This window comes from Anomaloglossus baeobatrachus, chromosome 1 (genome assembly GCF_048569485.1).
Source record: "Anomaloglossus baeobatrachus isolate aAnoBae1 chromosome 1, aAnoBae1.hap1, whole genome shotgun sequence".
Lineage (NCBI taxonomy): Eukaryota > Metazoa > Chordata > Amphibia > Anura > Aromobatidae > Anomaloglossus > Anomaloglossus baeobatrachus.
The window spans coordinates 736,221,815-736,240,389 of NC_134353.1; the positions used below are offsets into that span (position 1 = coordinate 736,221,815).

The following is an 18,575-nucleotide window of genomic DNA, read 5'->3' on the forward strand; positions in this document are numbered from 1 at the left end:
GATCGCCTGTTAATTGCATTTTGCGTAAAATTTGTGACGACCAAAAAAAATGTAATTTTGGCGTTCGGAATTTTTTTTGCTGCTACATCGTTTACTGATCAGATTAATTGATTTTATATTTTGATTGGGCGTTTTTGAACTCAGCGATACCAAATGTGTGCATATTTTTAATTTTTCAACCCTTTAATTTTCAATGGAGCGAATGGGGGGTGATTTGAACTTTTAGGGTTTCTTTTTTATTTTATTTTATTTTGATCTCTCATTCATTTCTCCTGATCAGAGCAGCACAGCTCTGATCAGGAGAAATGCTGTATTCTTGTTCTAGCTGCAGCTTTGTCTTCTGTAACAGGAACTACGTCATGATAGCGACAGGAGTCTAAAAATGACCCTGTGCTACCATGACAACCATCGGCTCCTCGTGATCGCGTCCCGGGGCCTCCGATGGCAGTGGGAAAAGGCGCATGCCCCGCAGCTGGCAATTAAATTGCGCTGTCACATTTTGACACTGCGATTTAAGAGGTTAACAGGCGCGGGTGGATCTCGGATCCACCTCTGCCTGCAAGGCACACATATCTGCTGTACAAATCAGCAGACATGTGTGGGGATCACCTAGAGTGCGGTTCCAATGTGGATATTGTTATTCAAGCTAGATTTAAAAATACAAAAAATAATGTTTTATTTCCCCCCTCTTTGAGTACTATTATCTGTACATGGTTGTAGTAGATATATCATTATATAATTTATATGTGGTCCTTGAATTTCTAATCTTACTTTTATCAGATCGAGTTGGATGGCAGCTACCGACTGTGGAGGTGGATTTCCCAGAAGGTCTTGAGCGCTACAAGTATTTTGCAAAGTTTTTACTAGAAGGAAAGGTAAAAAGATGTAGTACTTTTATTTATCCTGTTCTCTTGTAAATGATTTTTTGTTTTCTAAAATATTTTCTTTTTCTTTTTAGGTGATCAAAAAACTAGGCTCCTACACCAGTATTTTACTATCAAACCCTGTAACAATGATTAAAACATGGGCCAAGTAAGTGACTTGTCTGTATTCACTGCTGTAGTGTTAGTGATATTGTGACCATTAATGTTTCATCATGACAGTCCATTTCGATCAAGTAAGGATATTTCACATTTTGCTTAAGCCAAATATTCTGAATCTAGAGGGGTTATAGTGTTTCACTACTAGGATCCCTCGTGATCCACTGTAATATGTGGGGAAGTGTTAAAAAGAATCTGTCAGCAGGTTTTTTCTACCTCATCTGAGAGCAGCATGATGTAGGTAAAGATTCTCTGATTCCAACGATGTATCATTTAGATTCGTGGCAGCAGCTGTTCTGATAGAATCAAAGATTTTACATTTTGTATGTAGCAGGGTTGAGGGAACTTTCCCGCTCACACCAGGTTTTCAGTGTACATTTCCATAGACAGAAGCTGATAATCACAGAGAGGGGCAGAGTCTGGCCTGAGCTCCAGCTGCTGGGGTGCAACTAATAATAAAGATAGGAAGCTTAAGTTAACATTGCAAGTAAACAAAAACACACTCTGATAAGAGACACATGGCTGAATTTCTAGTGTTGACCCTTGCAGCATGCTGTCTTAAGATTACATAGAAAAACGCTGCTGACAGAGACCCTTTAAAGGGGTTGTCCAGTACTTGGACAACACCATCTCAATCCGTATGCTTGGCCCCAGTAAAGTAATAACACTTATTCTCACCTCCAGTGCCATTCCAGCTGTGTCAACACTGCCTCTCCTGGGATTTGCGTGACGTTATGTCCTGTGTTCCCTCTGGCCAATCAGTGCTGACAACACTCTCCACATCTACTGACTAATCACATCCGGAGGATGCAAGATCTGTTGGTCTCTCACTTTCTTTTGGATACATGTGATTTGTCTGAAGGCGGGAGAAAGCATAGGGATTGAGAAAGGGTTGATCTGACTAGTGGATAACCCCATTAAAATTCTTTATAGTGTTAAATTCACAGGAGTAATATTTACTGCAGCTCACCACGTCCAGTCCCACCATTGGATGTGATCCTTGTAAGAAAAAAAGCAGCCACATGTTTATCGCATGAAATTTCCATTACTTGTATACATGTAGTGGTTCTTTCGGAAGCAGTTGCCGCACATAGGAGTGTCTCGGCATAGGCTTACAAGAAGAACAGGAAATTGTACATTTGTCATAATTGTTTTGTGTTACTCATTTTAGCTTAATATTTTGTATCTCTCATAGGCTTCAACCTAGAACCGAAGTTTTATTAAGAGCATTGGTTTCTGCAAAGGCCGACAATCTATCTTCTTTACGTGCAGCTTGGAAAAATGATCCTGAATGTAAGTTTTGTTTTTTTTTTTCCTTGCTCTTTTATTTAACTTTTCAATAACTGGTTTGGGTTTTTCTTGTCTTTTCCAAGATATATTATTTATTTTATTAAGATTCGTTGTCTGATCAGCTACAATGGGTTGTGATCTCCCACACTATCTGACCTCATGTGTATCAAGATGCCACTACACGCTGGGTGATTCAGTTGCCGATGAAGCCGTCTGATACCCAGCAAGTATTGTGCACCATGACTGTTGGAATTATTGCCACTTTCTCTGACGCCTCATTGGGGGACACAGGACCATGGGTGTTATGCTGCCTATCCATAGGAGGACACTAAGTAGATGCAAAAGCATAGCTCCTCCTCTGCAGTATACACCCCCTGGCCGGGCCAGGCAAGCTCAGTTTTAGCTTAGTGTCTGTAGGAGGCACATCTTCTAAGGTTTTGTTATTTTTTGAGGGCGACGGTTTCCTTTTGGGACCGATCTCCCACTGTTTATTTGCTCTGCTCATTTGCTCCAGCGGCTCTGATTGCAGAAAGCCGGCAGAGATTATTCTTCGGTAACAAGCTGTGTGCTGACTGGAGGGAGATGTCACAGAAGCTCCCTTCCCGCCATTTTTTTGCTACCAACAGCAGAGGGGAACACTGACTTTTTCTTGGCGCTCTTCTAGCGCTAAGCTCCCCCCCCCCCCCCCCCCCGGAAAGCGTACAAAGATCCCCACACAGAGGTAACAGCTCAAATCAGAGCTTGCGCCTTCCTGAGTGCAGGCTCACATAGTCTACTATTCAGCCTGCACTGCCTGCCACGCTGAGCTACCACGTAAACACACCTCTTCTCTCTGTGGTTCCTGTGCCCCTATAGCCCCCCAAGACCCCCCCGCCACCACCGCCGCAACCGTCAGCCTAGAGCCTAGGGCTCCCAGCCCACCGGAATGGGCACAGTTTCTGTCCCAATCCATGGAAAAACTGTCACAGGACCTGGTTCTGGCTATGCAATGTCGTCCTCCACACCCTTCTGGGCCCCTGGACGGGAACGCAGCCTGAGGATACCCCTATGGAGGATCCTTCTGAGGTAATCCAGGCACATGCTTCACCGGTTGCAGGGATCAGGAAAAGAGCCGGCCGGGTATCTCCAGCACTCTCACATGGCCCCCATGACTCTCCCTTGGGAGCACACATGGCAAGCTCTCCCACACGCTCCACGGCTTCTGAAGAGCTGGAGGAGGGAGAATGCTGTTTGTACCAGGAGGATTCCTTGGTTTCAGCCTCCCCAGATGATCAAACTGCAATAGACTCCCTTATAGCAGCAATCAACCAAACTCTGCATGTGGAGGATTCCCCATCCACTACCACTGACCATGCGGTCTCCTTTAAGAGGGCAAGGAAACCCCAAAAGGTTTTCGCTGATCACCCTGAGTTTCAGGATATACTCACAAAGCAAAGGGAGAAGCCTGACAGGCGCTTCGGTAACCGAAAACTCATGGAGTCCCGGTACCCTTTTGCCTCACCTGCCCCTAAGGGCTGGGCCGATCTGCCCTCGGTCGACCCCCCCGGTCTCCCGCCTTACCACAAAGACGCTCCTGTCTGTACCCGATGGTTTCTCCATCAATGACCCGACAGACAGACAAGTGAAGCACCTCGCCCGCTCTGTTTTGAGGCTGCGGGTTCCTCCCTCTCGCCCTCCTTTGCCTCTGTGTGGGGCGCAAAGGCGATCTCTGTCTGGGCAGAATCCCTTAACACTTCGCTAGAGGAATCCCAGTTCCCTCATACCTTCACAGAGGTAACAGCTCAAAATTGCCGCTGCGGCGGAGTACCTCATGCAAGCCTCCATGGACGCTGCTACCTGCGCAGCGTTTGCCGCCTCAAATACCATAGCCATCCGTTGAGCTCTCTGGCTTCGACAATGGCGAGAGGACTCTGCCTCCAAAAAGTCTCTCACGGACCTTCCCTTTTTTTCCAGACCGATTGTTTGGCGAACGTCTGGACAAGCTCATTTCTGACGCCATGGGAGGAAAGAGTACCTCCTTCCCCCAGCTGAAGTCAAGGACGACCTTCACCAGACATCCACAGTCCTCATTCCGCTCCTTCGAAACTCATTGGTTGGTCGACATCCCGTGCTGTCCCCGCCGCCAGCCGCGGACTACGCAGGGACCGACCTGCTCAACTCTCCCCGAAACCCACTTCGTCATGGCAGCCTAGACCGTAACAGGCCAGGACTAGGGAGACTCGTCCACGACGTTTTCTCCCCTCATGACTCCTTCGGCGCCCCGGAAGACACACTCATTGTAGGAGGTCGACTGCGGCTCTTTTCAACACATCTGGGCTGCCACCTCAGACGACAAATGGGTGCGAGACCTTGTGTCTTCCGGTTACAGGACCCGACCCCCGAGTCGGTTCTTTCTCTCAAACCCCCCAAAGACTCGAAAACGACGCAAAGCTTTTTTCTCAGCAATCCACTCGCTCCAAACAGCAGGAGTGATAATACCTGTCCCGGACGACGTGAAGTTCAGGGGTTTTTATTCCAACCTCTGTGTGGTTCCCAAAAAGGATGGGTCAGTTCGACCTATCCTGGACCTCAAACACCTGAACAAACATGTGCACGTACGGAGATTCAGAATGGAGTCCCTAAGGTCCATTATTGCATCCATGGTTGAAGGGGGAATTCCTCGCCTTAGACATAAAGGATGCGTTCCTGCACATACCCATCGCCCCAGATCACCAAAAGTTCCGCTTCGCAGTTCAGGACTCACACTTTCAATTCGTAGCTCTATCCTTCGACCTTGCCACCGCACCAAGGGTCTTCACCAAAGTCATGGCGGCCGCCATGAGCGTCCTTCACACCAGGGGAGTAGTTGTTCTCCCTTACTTGGACGACCTCCTCATCAAGGCCCCCTCCTTCCGCGACTGCTCAACCAGCGTACAGATCACTGTGGACACCCTATCCCGCTTAGGGTGGCTAGTGAATCTAGACAAATCATCCCCGATCCCATCATGATCCTTCACCTTCCTGGGCATGTCCCTGGACACCCGTCGGGGCTTGATCTATCTCCCCCTGGACAAGGCGATCGCTCTTCATTCAGCGGTACGCTGCCTTCTACATCCTCCGTCTCGCTCCAATCGATTCAGCATGAAGGTGCTTGGCAGGATGGTGGCGGCTATGGAAGCAGTACCCTTTGCTCAACTGCACCTCCGCCCACTGCAGCTAGCCCTTTTAGCGGCCTGGGACAAGAGCCCCTTCTCCCCGGACAGACATCTTCACCTGACGCCTTCAGTCAGGTACGCACTCCGCTGGTGGCTTCGGTCCTCATCCCTATCGAAGAGGAGATCTTTTCTCCCAGCGAACTGGCTGGTCCTGACCACGGACGCCAGTCTCCTAGGCTGGGGAGCAGTGTACCGGCACCACACTGCTCAAGGATGTTGGACGCCCCAGGAGTCTTCCCTACCCATGAACATCCTGGAAATCTGCGCGATCTCCCTCGTGCTCAGAGCATTCTGCCCTCTGCTAGCGGGTCATCAGATTCGAGTCCAATCGCACAATGTGACTGCTGTAGCCTATATCAATCGGCAGGGGTACACCTGCAGCAAGGCAGCTTATCTTGAGGCCCACATGATCCTCGGCGGGGACGAATCGACAGGGTTAGTGATATCAGCGGTACACATACCGGGAGTAGAGAACTGGGCAGCAGACTTCAAACTCGCCAAGGCCTGGCCGCCGGAGAGTGGTCTCTCCACCCAGAAGTGTTCCTACACATCTGCACTCGCTGGGGTACACCAGACGTGGATCTAATGGCCTCAAGGTTGAACGCAACGGTACCCGCGTTCATAGCCAGGTCACGCGATCCACAGTCCATCGGCGCGGATGCTCTAGTCTGCTCCTGGCTCCACTTCCGCCTGCCTTACATATTTCCACCCCTACCTCTGCTGCCGCGGGTAATCAGGAAAATCAAGGCAGAGGGAGTCCCGGTGATACTGATAGCACCGGACTGGCCCAGGCGCGCCTGGTATGCCAAATTAGTACAAATGCTCATAGACGTACCGTGGCGCCTTGCAGACATCCCAGACTTGCTGACACAAGGGCCCATTTCCCATCAGAACTCCAGAGCCCTGAAGCTGAAGGCTTGGCCATTGAGACCTGGGTATTAACAAGAGCAGGATTCTCCCCCGCGGTTATCTCCACCACGATCACCGCCCAAAAGCCTGCTTCATCCCGGATTTACCACCGTACGTGGAAAATCTTCCTTTCTTGGTGCAGGGAAACTAACGTCCAGCTTCTGCCTCTGGCCATCCCCAGAATTCTCGATTTTCTGCAGGTTGGCTCTCAGTTCCCTTAAACGGCAGGTCTCTGCACTCTCAATCTTCTACCAATGCCGCCTGGCTCAAAAAACGCAGGTCAAGACCTTCCTCCAGGGCGTTTCCCATCTAGTTCCCAGGTACAAACGGCCGCTGGAACCATGGGACCTCAATCTCGTTCTGGACGGTCTCCAGAGGTCTCCCTTTGAACCTCTCAAGGAATCCTCCCTTGCTTTTCTGTCCTGGAAGGTAATGTTCTTGGTGGCAATTACGTCCATCAGACGGGTTTCGGAGCTAGCAGCACTCTCTTGCCGCGTGCCTTTTCTGATTTTTCACCAGGACAAGGTGGTTCTGCGCCCCCTTCCGGATTTTCTCCCAAAGGTTCCTACCCAGTTTCATTTGAATGAGGACATTGTTCTGCCTTCCTTTTGTCCACACCCATTTCATAGGGTGGAAAGGTCTCTGCATTCGTTAGACCTCGTCAGAGCTCTCAGATATTACATATCCAGGACAGCCCCCTTTAGGAAAACGGACTCCTTGTTCATTATTCCTGAGGGGCCTAAAAAGGGACAGGCAACTTCAAAGGCGACTCTGGCTCGCTGGATTCGCTCTGCGATCCAGGAAGTCTACCGCTTGCAACTCAAGCCCATTCTTAGTGGGCTACGGGCTCATTCCACGCGAGCAGTTGGCGCTTCGTGGGCCATTCGGCATCAGGCTTCAGTGGAACAGGTGTGTAAGGCTGCGACCTGGTCTAGCCTACATACGTTTTCAAAGCATTAGAGAGTCCATACCCAGGTTTCAGCTGAGGCAAATCTGCGTAGGACAATTCTGCAAACGGCAGTAGAGCACCTTCGCTCAGTAGGTGCTCCAGGCTGTCTGGGACTGGTTCCTAGTCTTTGGGTTGCGTTGTCTTGTTTTTATTTTTCCCACCCATGGACTGCTTTAGGACGTCCCTTGGTCCTGTGTCCCCCAATGAGGCGTCAGAGAAAAACGGATTTTTGTGTACTCACCGTAAAATCGTTTTCTCTTAGCCATCATTGGGGGGGACAGCACCCACCCTGTTGCCCTGTTGGGCCTTGGTTCTCTCAGTACCTTATTTGGTTATGACTCTTTTTTTTTTTTTTTCTCATGTTCCTCTGTTTAGGTAAGTTTTTACTGGCTTTTTCTCCTACTGCTTGTGTACTAAAACAGCTTGCCTGGCCCGGCCAGGGGGTGTATACTGCAGAGGAGGAGCTATGCTTTTGCATCTACTTAGTGTCCTCCTATGGATAGGCAGCATAACACCCATGGTCCTGTGTCCCCCAATGATGGCTAAGAGAAAACGATTTTACGGTGAGTACACAAAAATCTGTTTTTTTACTCACCATAGAATTTCTCGCGTCTGGTGCACTATAGCATCTTTCCATACCCGATGTCAACACAGCAGGAGAGTATTCTTACACAACCATTTTAATGGGATTGTATCAAGACTGGAAGTTATCCCCTATCCATTTGATAGGGGATATCTTCCTAGTCGCTGGGGGTGCAGCCACTGGGACTCCCATATATCCAAACAGTGAAGCATTGAAGAGCCCTGTCTGAATTGATTGGAGGTACCACTTTACTCTTTGTCAGACCAGGTTCACAGCTAGTTCAGTCTAGGTGGCATCTATGTCTGTAGTTGACTACACTATTGCAGTTGGAAAGATAGACAATATAGTTGGTGAATGTAGGGTATTCTTCTTGCATACATCTGGCCAGTAGGACTCTCGGGGCATAACACTTGTATAAGTCAGGAGCATTGTTCTTCCATAAATTATAATTCCTGTTACATGATTGATCCTGTGCCATGCTGTGAGAAAGCATAGTTTTCTATTGGATGCTTGGATGGCTGTCCTCCACTCATATGTACATGAATCTGTCATACTTTGAGAGATTAGTGGGGGCCTTACAACTCTTAGAGGACTGAAAGCTGAATCTGTTCCTATTAAGATGCAGGTATTACTTATTTAAATCTTGCTTTTGCTCTATTCATATATTTACACATTGAATCTTTTCTTTTTTAGACCTCTTACATGCGTTTTGTCAGTGGATACCAGAAGCAGCACACGCAGATGTCACCCGTGCCTGGCCTCCAGTCGCCTCTTGATCAACGAACTGTATTAAATGTTGTTTACTGAAAAACAAACTTTAGGATTTTCTATTTCCAAGAAAAAAAAATGAACATCTTAAGTGCCTTGAACTGTACAGTAATTGCTGCTGACTCTACTGATTTCTAATCACAATTTAAGACAGTTCGCTCTTTTGGCATGAAAAACATTGTTACAATGTAACTGAACACATCTCTGTATATTTCCCATATATGCTACATATTGTAAAATATGTATATAAAAAGTGAAATTAAAAGTGTTTTTATTTATTTTATGCAGTTTTGTGTCATAAAGTAGTAGGGATTGTCTGTCATGTTCTTCCGTGTTTCTACCGATTCTTTTCTCTTCTGTCCAATACAAGAGGTCACTACTTGATGTGAATAGGGAACAGGGATAGTTGATGACCCCAGTGACTATACCACCAGTGTCACACCCTGCATCTTCATTACACCTCATATCAGTACTATTTATTCAGGGGAAGATTTCTTGGGCTAGTCTCTGTAAACTCCTGCAGAACATTGCTACTCCTTTCAGCAAATCCCAATCCAACTTTCAATTTCTTTGTCGCTCCATTGGGAGACCCAGACAATTGGGTGTATAGCTATGCCTCCGGAGGCCACACAAAGTATTACACTAAAAGTGTAAAGCCCCTCCCCTTCTGCCTATACACCCCCCGTGCCTCACGGGCTCCTCAGTTTTTATGCTTTGTGCGAAGGAGGCTGACATCCACGCATAAGCTCCACAGCTTAGTCAGCAGCAGCTGCTGACTAGGTCGGATGGAAGAAAAGAGGGCCCATAACAGGGCCCCCAGCATGCTCCCTTCTCACCCCACTTTGTCGGCGGTGTTGTTAAGGTTGAGGTACCCATTGCGGGTACACAGGCAGGAGCCACATGCTGTTTTCCTTCCCCATCCCTTAATGGGCTCTGGGTGAAGTGGGATCCGGATCGGTCTCCAGGCACTGGGACCGTGCTCCCTCCGCAGCCCCTGGGAATCTGCTGGATAGGAGCTGGGTATCGTCAGGGACAAGGCCCTGCTACTATGAGGTACTCTGTGTCCCCGTGGGGACCGCGCATGGAGCGCTTGTGCCATACACATTACAGCACTGCTGGGTGTGTTAGTGCGCTGGGGACTACCGCACATGGAGCGCTTGTGCCATACACATTGCAGCATTGCTGGGTGTGTTAGTGCGCCGGGGACTACCGCGCGGCCGCGCTTATTGCCGGCCGCGCTTATAACTTTAGTCCCCGGCTTCTGCGGCCTAGTGTCGTATATTCCCGCCCACAGGCCTGCCAGTCAGGGGAAGGGCGGGACGCTGCACAGATCGTCAGCGCTGAGGGCTGGAGCATACATTAGTATCCTCCTCCCTCCTCACTCAGTACACTGGGGCACTAGATTCCCGCACTTTTCTTGGGCACGCCCACGGTCCCCTCCTCCCCACAGAACGCCGGCAGCCATTCCTGTCAGCGATTCAGACGCTGGAGAGGAGAGACAACACAGGGAGACCCAGGCAGGGAATCTGGTGATCACACAACCGCTCTGAGCGGTCGGTAAGCAGCACCTGTGGTGCTGGCCCCACTGAGTACCGAAGTGTATATATATATATATATATATATATATATATATATATATATATATATATATATATATATATATATATATATATATATATATATAATATAGGCTTATAGGCTATACATTTGCACTGTACGGTCGCTCTGTTGATTTTTGGCTATATACCCTCCTGGATTGTTCTCAGAGGAGACAACGTGTCATCCGCAAAAAGCAAGGGTGCCAAAGCACAGGCGTACTTTGCAACCTGTACCTCATGTACAGCTGTACTACCGGCAGGTTCCACTGACCCTCATTGTGTGCAATGCTCGGCCCCTGTGGCACTTACTCAGCCGGAGCCTCTGCGACTGGTGGCCCAGGTGGAATCACCTGCTACCACTGTCCAGGTGACAGGGACGGAGTTTGCAGCCTTTGCTGACAAACTGTCTGAGAGTATGGTTAAATGGTCTGCTAAAATACTGGAAGCATTGCAGTCCAGACCAGTGATTCAGGCCCCGGGCACTGTCCAATCCTTGACCCCTGGTCCCCCTCAATTGGAACAGCAAAGTACCCCTGGGGTAACCCATAGGTCCCAGGGTGAGGTCTCTGACACGGACCGCAGTCCCAGGCCGCCCAAGCGGAGTCGCTGGGAAATTCCCTCCACTTCATCACACTGTTCAGGGTCCCAGCAGGAGGACTCTCTGGAGGATGAAGCGGAGGTATCAGATCAGGATTCTGATCCTGAAGCCGCTCTCAACCTAGATACACCTGAAGGTGACGCAGTAGTGAATGACCTTATAGCAACCATCAATCAGGTGTTGGATATTTCTCCCCCAGCTCCTCCAATTGAGGAGTCTGCTTCTCAGGAGAAATTCCGTTTCAGGTTTCCCAAGCGTACATTAAATATGTTTCTGGATCACTCTGACTTCAGAGAGGCAATCCAGAAAAACCGAGACTGTCCAGACAAGCGGTTTTCCAAGCGCCTTAAGGACACACGTTATCCCTTCCCCCCCGAGGTTGTCAAGGGCTGGACTCAGTGTCCTAAGGTGGATCCTCCAATCTCCAGACTGGCGGCTAGATCCATAGTTGCAGTGGAAGATGGGGCTTCACTCAAAGATGCCACTGACAGACAGATGGAACTATGGTTGAAATCCATCTATGAAGCTATCGGCGCGTCTTTTGCTCCAGCATTCGCAGCCGTATGGGCACTCCAAGCTATCTCAGCTTGTCAGGCGCAGATTAATGCAGTAACACGTACATCTGCCCCGCAAGTGGTGTCCTTAACCACTCAGGCGTCGGCGTTTGCGTCCTATGCCATTAATGCCATCCTGGACTCGGCGAGCCGTACGGCGATGGCATCCGCCAATTCGGTGGTACTCCGCAGGGCCATGTGGCTACGTGAATGGAAGGCAGACTCTGCTTCCAAAAAGTTCTTAACCGGTTTGCCATTGTCTGGCGACCGCTTGTTTGGTGAGCGATTGGATGAAATCATTAAACAATCCAAGGGAAAGGATTCATCCTTACCCCAGTCCAAACCAAACAGACCTCAACCACGGAAGGTACAATCGAGGTTTCGGTCCTTTCGGACCGCGGGCAGGTCTCAATTTTCCTCGTCCAAAAGGCCTCAGAAAGATCAGAGGAACTCCGATTCATGGCGGTCTAAGTCACGTCCTAAAAAGACCGCCGGAGGAACCGCTCCCAAAGCGGCCTCCTCATGACTTTCGGCCTCCTCAAACCGCATCCTCGGTCGGTGGCAGGCTCTCCCGCTTTTGCGACGCCTGGCTGCCACAAGTAAAAGACCGATGGGTGAGAGACATTCTATCTCAAGGTTACAGGATAGAGTTCAGCTCTCGTCCTCCGACTCGTTTCTTCAGAACATCTCCGCCCCCCGACAGAGCCGAGGCTCTTCTGCAGGCGGTGTGCACCCTGAAGGCGGAAGGAGTGGTGATCCCTGTTCCTCTTCAGCAACGGGGTCACGGTTTTTACTCCAACTTGTTCGTGGTGCCAAAAAAGGACGGATCCTTCCGTCCCGTTCTGGACCTAAAACTGCTCAACAAGCATGTGAGAACCAGGCGGTTCCGGATGGAATCGCTCCGCTCCGTCATCGCCTCAATGCCCCAAGGAGATTTCCTGGCATCAATCGACATCAAAGATGCTTATCTCCACGTACCGATTGCACCAGAGCATCAGCGCTTCCTGCGTTTCGCCATAGGGGACGAACACCTTCAGTTCGTGGCACTGCCTTTTGGCCTGGCGACAGCCCCACGGGTCTTCACCAAGGTCATGGCAACAGTGGTGGCAATCCTACACTCTCAGGGACACTCGGTGATCCCTTACTTAGACGATCTACTTGTCAAGGCACCCTCTCAAGGGGCATGCCAACACAGCCTGAACATTGCTCTGGACACTCTCCAGAGTTTCGGGTGGATCGTCAATTTTCCAAAGTCAAATCTGACACCGGCCCAATCACTGACATATCTTGGCATGGAGTTTCATACTCTCTCAGCGATAGTGAAGCTTCCGCTGGACAAACAGCGTTCACTACAGACAGGGGTGCAATCTCTCCTTCAAGGTCAGTCACACCCCCTGAGGCGCCTCATGCACTTCCTAGGGAAGATGGTGGCAGCAATGGAGGCAGTTCCTTTTGCGCAGTTTCATCTGCGCCCACTTCAATGGGACATTCTCCGCAAATGGGACAGGAAGTCGACGTCCCTCGACAGGAACGTCTCCCTTTCTCGGGCAGCCAAAGCTTCCCTTCAGTGGTGGCTTCTCCCCACTTCTCTGTCGAAGGGGAAATCCTTCCTGCCCCCATCCTGGGCGGTGGTCACGACGGACGCGAGCCTGTCAGGGTGGGGAGCGGTCTTTCTCCACCACAGGGCTCAGGGTACTTGGACTCAGACAGAGTCCTCCCTTCAGATCAATGTTCTGGAGATAAGGGCAGTGTATCTTGCCCTAAAGGCGTTCCAGCCGTGGCTGGAAGGCAAACAGATCCGAATTCAGTCGGACAACTCCACAGCGGTGGCATACATCAACCACCAAGGCGGGACACGCAGTCGGCAAGCCTTCCAGGAAGTCCGGCGGATTCTGCTGTGGGTGGAAGCCACAGCCTCCACCATATCCGCAGTTCACATCCCGGGCGTGGAAAACTGGGAAGCAGACTTTCTCAGTCGCCAGGGCATGGACGCAGGGGAATGGTCCCTTCACCCGGACGTGTTTCAGGAGATCTGTTGCCGCTGGGGCATGCCGGACGTCGACCTAATGGCGTCCCGGCACAACAACAAGGTCCCGACATTCATGGCACGGTCTCAAGATCACAGAGCTCTGGCGGCAGACGCCTTAGTTCAGGATTGGTCGCAGTTTCAACTCCCTTATGTGTTTCCTCCTCTGGCACTGTTGCCCAGAGTGTTACGCAAGATCAGGGCCGACTGCCGCCGCGCCATCCTCGTCACTCCAGACTGGCCGAGGAGGTCGTGGTACCCGGATCTGTGGCATCTCACGGTCGGCCAACCGTGGGCACTTCCAGACCGACCAGACTTGCTGTCTCAAGGGCCGTTTTTCCATCTGAATTCTGCGGCCCTCAACCTGACTGTGTGGCCATTGAGTCCTGGCTCCTAGCGTCCTCAGGGTTATCTCAAGGGGTCATTGCCACTATGAGACAGGCTAGGAAACCAACGTCCGCCAAGATCTACCACAGGACGTGGAAAATATTCCTGTCGTGGTGCTCTGCTCAGGGTTTTTCTCCCTGGCCATTTACCTTGCCCACTTTTCTGTCCTTCCTTCAATCCGGATTGGAAAAGGGTTTGTCGCTCGGCTCCCTTAAGGGACAAGTCTCTGCGCTCTCTGTGTTTTTTTCAGAAGCGCCTAGCCAGACTTCCACAGGTACGCATGTTCCTGCAGGGGGTTTGTCACATCGTCCCTCCTTACAAGCGTCCGTTAGAACCCTGGGATCTGAACAGGGTGCTGATGGTTCTTCAGAAACCACCGTTCGAGCCAATGAGGGATATTTCTCTCTCACGCCTTTCGCAGAAAGTGGTTTTCCTAGTAGCAGTCACTTCACTTCGGAGAGTGTCTGAGCTAGCAGCGTTGTCGTGCAAAGCCCCTTTCCTGGTGTTTCACCAGGACAAGGTGGTTCTGCGTCCGGTTCCGGAATTTCTTCCTAAGGTGGTATCCCCTTTTCATCTCAATCAGGATATCTCCTTACCCTCTTTTTGTCCTCATCCAGTTCACCAATGTGAAAAGGATTTGCACTTGTTAGATCTGGTGAGAGCACTCAGATTCTACATTTCTCGTACGGCGCCCCTGCGCCGCTCGGATGCACTCTTTGTCCTTGTCGCTGGCCAGCGTAAAGGGACACAAGCTTCCAAATCAACCCTGGCTCGGTGGATCAAGGAACCAATTCTCGAAGCTTATCGTTCCTTGGGGCTTCCGGTTCCCTCAGGGCTGAAGGCCCATTCTACCAGGGCCGTGGGAGCGTCCTGGGCCTTGCGGCACCAGGCTACGGCTCAGCAGGTGTGTCAGGCAGCTACCTGGTCGAGCCTGCACACTTTCACGAAACACTATCAGGTGCATACCTATGCTTCGGCAGATGCCAGCCTAGGTAGGCGAGTCCTTCAGGCGGCGGTTGCCCACCTGTAGGACGGAGCCGTTTACGGCTCTATTATGAGGTATTATTTACCCACCCAGGGACTGCTTTTGGACGTCCCAATTGTCTGGGTCTCCCAATGGAGCGACAAAGAAGAAGGGAATTTTGTTTACTTACCGTAAATTCCTTTTCTTCTAGCTCCAATTGGGAGACCCAGCACCCGCCCCTGTTTTTTTGGGTACACATGTTGTTCATGTTGAATGGTTTCAGTTCTCTGATATTCCTTCGGATTGAATTTACTTTAAACCAATTTATAATTTTTTCCTCCTTCTTGCTTTTGCACCAAAACTGAGGAGCCCGTGAGGCACGGGGGGTGTATAGGCAGAAGGGGAGGGGCTTTACACTTTTAGTGTAATATTTTGTGTGGCCTCCGGAGGCATAGCTATACACCCAATTGTCTGGGTCTCCCAATTGGAGCTAGAAGAAAAGGAATTTACGGTAAGTAAACAAAATTCCCTTCTTCTTCAGTAATTCTTGTAAGTGAACGTTGGTAATAGCCATGTGTAGTGCGGAGGTTGAATCATCGTGAATGGACCCCTCAGACCCTACACTACACATAACCTATTGTATAATTTCTGCCTAGAGCATCTGTTGTCAAAAAAAGGCTGTGGAGACTTGGTCCTTCTGCTGTGCATGCTCACTTGTCAACAATCATCCAGGGTATAGCACTTTTAGGGCTGTGTGACCCACAACATCCCGAGCCCAGCATCCAATTTGTGCACCTGACCGTCAATCCGTACGGGGCCTGAGAGACCTCCGATAGGGGACGTCGGGCAGTTTGAATACATTTTATCAGACCGTTTGTTTACTCAGAAATAAGTGCTGCCAGAGTCTTCTGGTATCAGCTCTTTCCCTCTCATCTATTGGAATATGAATGCTTAAATTATTCATAAGTATCGGGATGTTGACCGATTACAGCTTTTGGCCAAACCACCATCTGACCATTATGTGTATGATCAGCTTTAAAAAGAACCAATCACCAGGATTTTTGTATATAAGCTACAGCCAGTGCTATACTAGCACTATCAGGCAAATTCTCTACATACCTGTAGTGGTCAGCTCGACTGTTTAGGTTTTGAAATCCAAGAAAGTAAAGTTTATAAAATCGGCAGCTGCTTGAGTAACAGCAGCTGAGGATCAGATAATAGCTGGGAGGGGAATTCATAGTTATCCCCTCCCCCTGTTAGAATTAGTATAAGTATTATACAAACGATTCACTTTGTCTCTTGCAGGACCTGTGTGAGGTCATACCCATGTGACCAGAAGGGGCGGGGCCTCAGTGAAAGCTGGATACCAGGACACAAGGCTTTGACCTCACACAGGTCCTGCTAGAAACAAAGTGAATCGTTTTGTATAGTACTTATGCTAATTCTAACGAGGGGGGGGTAACTATGAATATATCATTTGATCCTTTGCTGCTGTCACTCAACAAGCAGCTAATTTGATATACTTTACTTTCTTGGATTTCAAAACCTACACATCCGAGCTGACCACTATAGGTATGTAGAGAATCAGCCTGATAGTGCCAGTACAGCACTGGCTTTAGGTTATATACGAAAATCCTGGTGATTGGTTCCCTTCAATCTCTGTTAACAGTTGTGTCTTAGGCTACTTTCACACATCCGGTTTGAGCACTGCGGCTCAATCCGGCTATGAAAACTATGCAACGGATGCGGCAAAAACACTGCATCCTTTGCATAAGTTTTTACATGCGGCCCGTCCGTTTTTTTCCGGTTGCGGCATGCTACTGAGCATGCGCAGTGGAAAAAAACGCATGCGGCGGCCGGATGCGTTTTTTTCCGCATCGCGCCGCATCCGGCCTCCATAGGTATGCATTGAAAAATGCGCCGCAGCGGCCGGATGCGGCGCGATGTGGTGTTTTTTGCCGGAGCAAAAAACGTTGCAGGGAACGTTCGATCCGGCCGCGGCATCGGCTAAATTTGCCGCATGCGGCAAAAACCGGACCGAACGCAAGCCCCTGCGGCACAATACGGCACTAATGTAAGTCTATGCAAAAAAAAACGCAACCGGCGTTACAAAAGCCGGTTGCGGTTTTTCTGCAGAACGCCGTATTGTGCCGCAGAGCAAAAATCCGGATGTGTGAAAGTACGCTTAGGCTGCATTAAAACCCTTCTAATATTATATCCATTGATGCTATGTGCGTCATGGCAGAGATTTGGCACTGCTTGGTGGCTTTGTATTTACAACACAATGCAGATGTAAGTAGAGCCTTAACACTAGAACTACTGAGGTAGTCATTTTGACTACGCACTATGTACCGTATTTTTCGGACTATAAGACGCACCGGACTATAAGACGCACCCTGGTTTTAGAGGAGGAAAATAGGAAAATAAAACTTTAAGCAAAAAAAATGTGGTCATGACACACTGTTTTGGGGCGAGGATCTGCTGCTGGCACTTTATAGGGGTAATGTCTCCAAATTCTCTACTAACCTACCCCATCCTGGTAATGATGCTCCTGCCTTGTATATGATCCTGCTATAAACCCCCATCGTGCTCATATACTCCCATCCTGCTCATATACCAGCATCCTGCTCATATTCCCCCATCCTGTTCATATACCCCCATCCTATTGATATACCCCCCATCCATCCTGCTCATATTCCCCCATCCATCCTGCTCATATACCCCCATCCTGTTCATATACCCCCATCCTGTTCATATACCCCCATCCTGTTCATATACACCCATCCTGTTCATATACACCCATCCTGTTCATATACACCCATCCTGTTCATATACACCCATCCTGTTCATATGCCCCCCATCCATCCTGCTCATATACTCCCATCCTGCTATATGCCCCCATCGTGCTCATATACCATCCTGGTATATGGCCTGTATCCTATAGCACAGAGAAAAAAAAATAAACGTTTATACTCACCTTTTCCTCACTCCCTGCAGCACCGATCATCTTCCTCTCAGCGGCAATGACCTGTGTGTGTGGAGCCGTTCCCCTGCAGCATCGCGATGTCTTCCTGTCTGTGCCGATCAGCTGATCAGCACAGATCAGCTGACCGGCACAGACAGGAAGACATCGCGTGCTGCAGGGGGACGTCTCCACACACGGGGACGGGTCAGTACACTGATTCACTGCACCCCGCGCTGATGATGATGCGTGGGGAGCAGTGAATACAGCCGCACATGATCACTCCAGGCTGTAATTGCCAGGTGTGATCATGCGGACCGGCTCTTTACTATGCGCGCGTCCCCGCTCGTCCTCCAGGCCACCTGTCAGCGCCGGCTTCTGCGCTGAGAAATGGGCGGGAGGATGGGCGTGCATATGTAATGAGCGGGCCCACGTGGTCACGGCAGGCGTTGCTACAGCCTGCTCGTGCCGCCGATGACCCGCTCCACCGCAGCACCCTCATTCCCAGCCGCAGCCCTATAGTCAGACCATAAGACGCACCCTCAACTTTCCCCCAACATTTGGGAGGAAAAAATGCGTCTTATGGTCCGAAAAATACGGTAGTTCTAGTAGGTGTCACGAGTCCAGTAGTTCTAGTGTTAAAGGGGCAGTCCAGTGCAAATATGTTATCACTAATTATGAGCGAGCACTACCATGCTTGGGTGTTCAGTATGCAAAACAAGCAGATCGGATGGGCTCGACTCGTGTTCTGAG

The 18,575-nt window shown here is 49.8% G+C and overlaps 1 protein-coding gene across 2 annotated transcripts in view; it reads left to right on the forward strand.

The window, feature by feature from the left end:
* Window positions 1–9,011, forward strand: part of DHX37 (DEAH-box helicase 37) — a 218,764-nt gene extending 209,753 nt beyond the window's left edge. For both annotated transcript variants that reach the window (XM_075322468.1, XM_075322461.1), the window contains exons 25-28: window positions 781–875; window positions 959–1,032; window positions 2,236–2,333; window positions 8,659–9,011. In XM_075322468.1, the coding sequence (XP_075178583.1) occupies window positions 781–875; window positions 959–1,032; window positions 2,236–2,333; window positions 8,659–8,741 (350 nt within the window). In that variant the 3' untranslated portion in view covers window positions 8,742–9,011. The remainder of the gene's footprint in view (window positions 1–780; window positions 876–958; window positions 1,033–2,235; window positions 2,334–8,658) is intronic.
* Window positions 9,012–18,575: the final 9,564 nt, after the last annotated feature.